This window comes from Triticum urartu, chromosome 6 (assembly GCF_003073215.2).
Source record: "Triticum urartu cultivar G1812 chromosome 6, Tu2.1, whole genome shotgun sequence".
Taxonomy (NCBI): domain Eukaryota; kingdom Viridiplantae; phylum Streptophyta; class Magnoliopsida; order Poales; family Poaceae; genus Triticum; species Triticum urartu.
In genome coordinates, this window is record NC_053027.1 from 33,775,930 (window position 1) to 33,782,195 (window position 6,266).

The following is a 6,266-nucleotide window of genomic DNA, read 5'->3' on the forward strand; positions in this document are numbered from 1 at the left end:
AGTGGGCATAGCCCCCGAGCCTGATGGAGGGTCTCCCTTATTGTTCTAGAACATGTGTTGGGTAATTATAGTAGTATAAGTGAAGGTTCGGAGATTATTAGTGAATTGTTTGTGGTACACATGTCTGCCCCGAGTAAAGCAGCCGGTGCGCCTTAGGTCATCTCATGAACCGTTTCCATCAGTCTTGTCTTCGTGCAACGGACACGGTAGATGAATTCGGGCTGGAGATGGAGAACATCACCCTTTGGAAAAAAAGGATGGGGTGAAGATAGAAAAAGCTCGAAGCTGCTGAATGGGAAAAAATGTTTGTCATTGCGGGTGGTAAACATTCCAATCACACTTCCTTTGCCTTCCTTTGTTGACCTGAAAGTATTTGTGGAAGAAAAAACAAGCAGAGAAGAAAGTGAAAACATTCCATTCGCATGGGTTCCGCTTTCCTTCCTTGACCTGGAAGTATTTGTGGAAGAAAAAAACAAGCAGCGGAGAAGCTAAACTTTGTAAAATTCACACCTGGAATGCTGAGTAAAAAATGCTCATAAAAACTTAAGATCCTTTGGTTGTAGTCAACATTATCGTTATTTTCAACTCGAATTTTGTTGATCCTTGCGGGTTAGCCTTTTCGTGAGTCGATAGACCATTAGCATTTGCTCTTGCCAACTAGACTATCGGGTTGCGATCAGTTAGAGACGAAGAGTGGATGTTAGGTACCGAGCACATTTAGTTAGACGTCTAGTGAAAATAAAGAAATCTGAGTGAGAAATACACCCAGTTGGTGGACTTTAAGAAAAAAACCAACAAAAAAGTTCTCAAGGGTGATGTAGCCCCCCGAGTGCACTATAGCCTCGGGTTTGTGCCAATTAAGCCATTCGGGGCTCCACGGCAAGCGGCCCCGAATTAAGTTCCTGGTTTGCGACAATTAATCCATCCAATTATAGCCTCTCAATGTACGCATCGAGCCACTTGAAATGGCCACATTTCTTCAGGACCTGAAAACGGCGACACTTGAATCCTAGATCCCAAATTCAACGGAAATAAAAGAAAGAAATCAGAGCATACAAATGACGGAGTACTCAGATATAACCTGCTTTGACTGTGCCTGCTATCGCACTTGACGAAATCGCACCCACGGTTCCCATGGTCTTCCTTCACATAGGTCAACCGCTTCAGAGGCTACTTGCGCGGGCAGTCAAGGCATCTTGTCGATGGCAATGGACCATACTGCGGCCATGATGGGCGGGAGGCCGAACTGGAGCTAGACATCTCTCGCCGCCCGGCGTTGCCGTGCTTCGTCGCCGGAGAAGAAGAAGAACGGGGTGGGGGAAGGAAAGGGGAGGGGATCAAGCAAGGGCAATGGCACGGGCACGGGCTCGGGGCTGGATCTGGCTCCCGTACCCTCTTGTAATGGCTTACACTAATGTGGGTAAGCTGTGGGTCCCGCATGCATGTGGATTAGTTGTGGCTCCGCGCTGAGGTGGAAAATTGGTGGGCCCAACACACCCGAGCTAACCCCTTGTCTCTTATGTTTTAGGGTTAAAGAGGGCCTGGTCGCATAAGAGCTATTGTTGCCATCTAAAACGTCACACACAAGCTATTTTCATCAACTACGTAGTTTTCGTTCCGATTCGTGTCAAAGATGTCGCGCGGGAGCTATTCACCCTTCCTAATTAGATCATGCCACAACAGCATGTAGGCAATCCAAACTTTTTTTTTCCGCAAGTGGTGTACAGGATCATCCAAGCCATGCAGAATTCAGAGGTTTACACCGCTAATCCATTTGTGCTAAAACTAAGTCGTCGTCATCAACAAGTTCTGCAAAAGAAACGCACAAGGATTGATTGATGTTCTATATCTCGTAGGTGATCCCGACCTTGAGCAGCTGATCCTTGGGAATGGCGAGCGCCTTGTGGCTCTCGCTGAGGTTCTTCCTCAGGAAGGTGTAGACGTAGTTGACCACGACCCTCTTCATCAGCGACGACCCCGGCGCGGCCACCACGTCCGCCTCGCCGGTCAGGTACACCACGCCGCGCTCCAGCTCCGCGTCGATGAACCGCTTCTCCTCCGCGGCCGCCGCCTGCGCCGCCCGCAGAGCGGCGCCGCCGTCACCGTCGTCGGTGTGCTCGCTGCAGGCGAAGGCGGCCTCCTCGTGGACGAACAGCTTGAGGCCGTCGAGGAGAGACGCGGAGAACTCCTCGGCGGCCTCGATCTGGTCGGTGTAGCCGTAGCGCGCGACGCAGCGGAACATGCGGTGCTCGACGGGGCCGACCCTCCGGAAGATGAAGCGCTCGGCGGCGGCCACCCGCGGGATGGGGAGGTTCTTGATGGACATGAAGACGAAGACGGCGTGCACGGACGGCATCTTGTCGACGAGGCGCGGGAACACGGGAGGGACGCCCTGGACGAGCTCCGAGTAGAGCAGGCCGACGCCGGGCACCCGGCGCACGTCGGGGCGGCCCAGGAGCGCCGCGAGCTTGGCGGCCGGCACGATGCGGTCGAGCTCGTACCAGTAGCGGCAGACGTGGACGTAGTGCCAGGTGGCCATGAGCGCCATGAGCACGAGCGAGAAGCAGAAGGGCAGGTAGCCACCCTCGGCGAACTTGGATAGGATGGACGTCAGGTAGAGCATCTCGGTGGCCCCGAAGACGAGGTAGAAGGCGGCGATGAAGGCGACGTTCTTCTTCCAGACGAGCAGCATGACGAGGGTCATGAGGTGGGTGGTGATGGAGAAGACCATGACGACGCAGATCCCGTAGGCGTTGCCGATGTTGGTGGTGGTCTGGAAGGCGAGGGTGACGACGATGCTGGCGGCGCCGATGAGGAAGTTGACCTCCGGGATGTAGACCTGCCCGGCGTACTTCTTGGAGGTGTGCACGACCTGCACCCTCGGGAAGCAGCCGAGGGAGAGCGCCTTGGACAGGATGGCGAACGCCCCCGAGAGCATGGCCTGGCTCGCGATGATGGCCGCCAGGATGGCCACGATGAACGTCGGCCAGAACATCGCCGCCGGGATCGACTTGTAGAAGGTGTCGGCGACGTCATGCGGGAATTTGTGCAGGTAGGATGCCTGGCCCATGTAGCATAGCGCCACGGAGGGGAAGATGATGAAGCTGAAGCTCAGCTGCATGCAACAGGCCGCAAAATTCAGAAAAATTCTCTGAACTAATAATGTACCACAGATCAATAGCACTAATAATGAACCTGAATGGCCTTGATGTTGAAATGGCCAAGGTCAGCAAACATGGCCTCCGTGCCTGCGCAGGGAAATAAATGATGAGTAGAAAGAAAGAATGGCATGCATCATCTGACTGACTGAAGTTGAATTACGTGCCTGTGGTGCAGAGGACGACGCCCCCGAGAGAGAGCCACGCCTGCTTGCCGTTCCTCCGGAAGTAGTCCACGATGTACATGGGGTTGAGTGCCCTGAGCACGGTGGCGTCGTGGGCGGCGAGGTTGTACGCCCCGATGCCGGCGATGAGGACGAACCACACCAGGATGATGGGCGCGAAGGAGTAGCCCACCTTGTCCGTGCCGAAGCGCTGCACCGAGAAGAGCATGAAGAGGATGGCCACCGAGATCCACACCACCTGCACTGTTTTCACATACATACATACAACAAACCACATTCAGTTCAGTTCGCTGACCAACAGCTCTTGACAAATGTTAGTAGTACAAAAACATAGGTTCGTACATTGGGTCAAGTGGGGCGCCTTCTCCCTGATCCCGCTCACCGCGGAGAGCACTGCAGCAGCACAGCCATCAATTAATCTATGAGTAATGTACTTGAAGTTGCTGAATGTATGTAGAGTAGGTACCAGAGATTGCGGGCGTGAGGGAGCCGTCGCCCATGACCATGGAGGTGCCGAGGATGGTGACGGTGAAGAGCGCGATCCTGGCGGCCTTGCTGGACTCGAGCCGCTGCTTCACCCACTGCGCCCTCTTGGTCTTGGAGCTGCCCGGCTCCGGGATGCTGTAGTTGGACACGGACGCGTCCTCGGCCTGCTGGTTGGGGATCATCCGGATCCTGGCGTAGCGCGAGATGAGCGAGTAGAGCGCGAAGGTGCCCCCGTCGCCGTTGTCGTTGGCGTAGAGCACGATGAAGACGTACTTGAGCAGGGGCAGGAGGATGAGGGTGTAGAGGATGAGGGAGAGGACGCCGAGGAGGTCGTCCGGGTGCCTGATGACGCCGTCCGGGAAGGTGCCCGAGTAGGTGTAGAGCGGCGACGTGCCGAGGTCGCCGTACACCACGCCGATGCTCTGGAACGCCAGCAGCACCGTCTGCCTCCAGCTCGCCTGCATGCATGCATGCATGCATACAGTCAGGCACAGCACAGCTGGTTAAGTGTACAAGTCAACAAGGTGATGGATGAGTTTTTGGTCGCTGACCCCGGAGCCGTGGCGCGTGTCGCCGGAGACCTTCTCGGCGTCCCCGTAGAGCGAGTCGTGGCGCGCCAGCGTCTCCCCCGCGGCCTCGGCAGGTTCCACCGACATGATCTTGATCTCGTCTTCAAGTAGCACAACCTGCCAAGCTCGATGCTGAAACAAGTAAGGGTTTAGTCTTTAGTGCGGTGGCGGATCTGGTTTTTGAGGACTTTACGAGAGCAATAAGGGATTCTAATTAGAGTGATCCAAAACAGATCCTCCTGTATCCTACAGGAGGATTTATTGGGTCGTCAGAACTCAAAACACTAGACAAGCCGGAATTCTCAAGGGCGATTTTCGTACGAACCACCACCGCACGGCCGGGCAAAATCGTGGGAAATCCACACGGCGAGGAGAAGGAGACGAAAGAAATGAAGAGGGATAGATAGATCATACCGGGGCCGGCGGGCGAGGAGAGGTCTGATCTGAAGCGGGCGCGACGGCGACCAGATTGATCGTCCGTCCTTACGGCGGCGCCGGCGCGAGAGCGGTAGACGACGGATCCCTTTGCCCGCTGCCGCGCTCCCGCCGGCTAATTATATACAGGCAGAGGCTGAGGAACGCGTAGAAGCAGCAGGCTATAGCCAGCCAGGCAGGCTCATCATCAGCTGCCTGCCTCGCCACAGCTCGCCGGCGCATTTACTCGGCGTGAATGCGAAGGATTTCTCCACCCGATTTTACGCGTTCGTCTCTTTCTGCTTCGTCCACGGCAGGAGCACGTTCTGGCGTTAGCTTCTTTCCCTTTTGGACGCTTGGAGTCGGACGCGGTGCACATAACTATCTTCGGCCACAAGGACCAAAACATTTCCGTGTTTGCTCGTCAAAATATTTTGCACTCAACCACATTCATCTCCTCCTGCACAAACGACTTGTATACGAGGCAGCCCAAACCCGCGTGCCGTCTTCGACCGTCGACGGTCAATGGGGTTATTCATCCGCACATCTACGTGGCACCTCGCGGACACGTCCTTCCGATATCCGCCTCCGCGTTTGTCGGTACTAACTAACATCGTATGCCACGGCCTATTAGTCGTAGCTGAATTTTGTTGTTGCTGTTAACCGTGTTAGGTGCACTAGCTTCATGCTAGCTCTAGTGACCCACGTGTGGCACCCAACCGCATGCCTCGGGAAAACGTGAGAGACATTTGGTGATGACCAAACCCTCTTCTAGGCTGGTTGTAATAGGAGTATCGTAGGTAGTATCATGCATTCCAGCTAGACAAATTTGATGAGGTGGCATAAAATTAAATGAAAAAAGAGAGGGCTGAGTATCATATCATGATACCGTACCATATTAAATGTTGTGCTACTATGTGTCATGCATGCTAATAAATGAGGTCATTTATGATACTAACATATGATACTATGCACTACGGACGTAGTATCATACACTAATATCATGTGCATGATACTAGTATATGATACTTGTCATTACGACCAGCCTTATACACTACCCATGTCCTCACTCACACGTCATTCATCTTCCCTCTGATAACCCTTTTTTTTCCTCTCTGACCACCGCTCTTGGATGACGCATTTACTCGTCGTTCATGCAAAGGATTTCTCCATCCGATTTACTCTGCACTTGTCGTTTTTGGCGTCCTTGCATTTGTTTGTTTCTGTTTTGTCCAGCCACGAGAGGACCTTCTTGCGTTAGTTTCTTTCCGTTTTGGACAGATGGTTTTGGACGAGGTGGACTGGAGCTCATCTTCAGCCAGGAAGACCCGAACATCCCCATGGTGTCGACTATCATTATTATGCCTTGCTTTCCACACCAAACTTGTGTGTCTTGGGATATTGGAACAACAGCCCGGGCCACGTGGTAGATGCCGGAAGCAGGGCCGATTACA

The 6,266-nt window shown here is 53.8% G+C and overlaps 1 protein-coding gene across 1 annotated transcript; it reads right to left on the reverse strand.

Annotated features, from left to right (window-relative positions):
• Window positions 1-1,694: 1,694 nt before the first annotated feature.
• LOC125515281 (potassium transporter 19-like) lies at window positions 1,695-5,040 on the reverse strand. The gene is made up of 7 exons (XM_048680725.1): window positions 4,813-5,040; window positions 4,381-4,530; window positions 3,810-4,287; window positions 3,686-3,736; window positions 3,326-3,586; window positions 3,196-3,248; window positions 1,695-3,115 (listed from the first exon to the last, which is right to left on the reverse strand). The coding sequence occupies exons 2-7, from the start codon at window positions 4,483-4,485 to the stop codon at window positions 1,844-1,846; spliced, it is 2,220 nt and encodes a 739-aa protein (XP_048536682.1). The 5' UTR covers window positions 4,486-4,530; window positions 4,813-5,040; the 3' UTR covers window positions 1,695-1,843.
• Between the last annotated feature and the right edge of the window lie 1,226 nt (window positions 5,041-6,266).

Coding starts and splice junctions, on each gene's coding strand:
- LOC125515281 (XM_048680725.1), bottom strand. CDS start 4,485: ATGTCGGTGGAACCTGCCGAGGCCGCGGGGGAGACGCTGGCGCGCCAC. Junction 4,288..4,380: donor ACACGCGCCACGGCTCCGGG/GTCAGCGACCAA, acceptor GCATGCATGCAG/GCGAGCTGGAGGCAGACGGT. Junction 3,116..3,195: donor TCAACATCAAGGCCATTCAG/GTTCATTATTAG, acceptor TGTTGCATGCAG/CTGAGCTTCAGCTTCATCAT.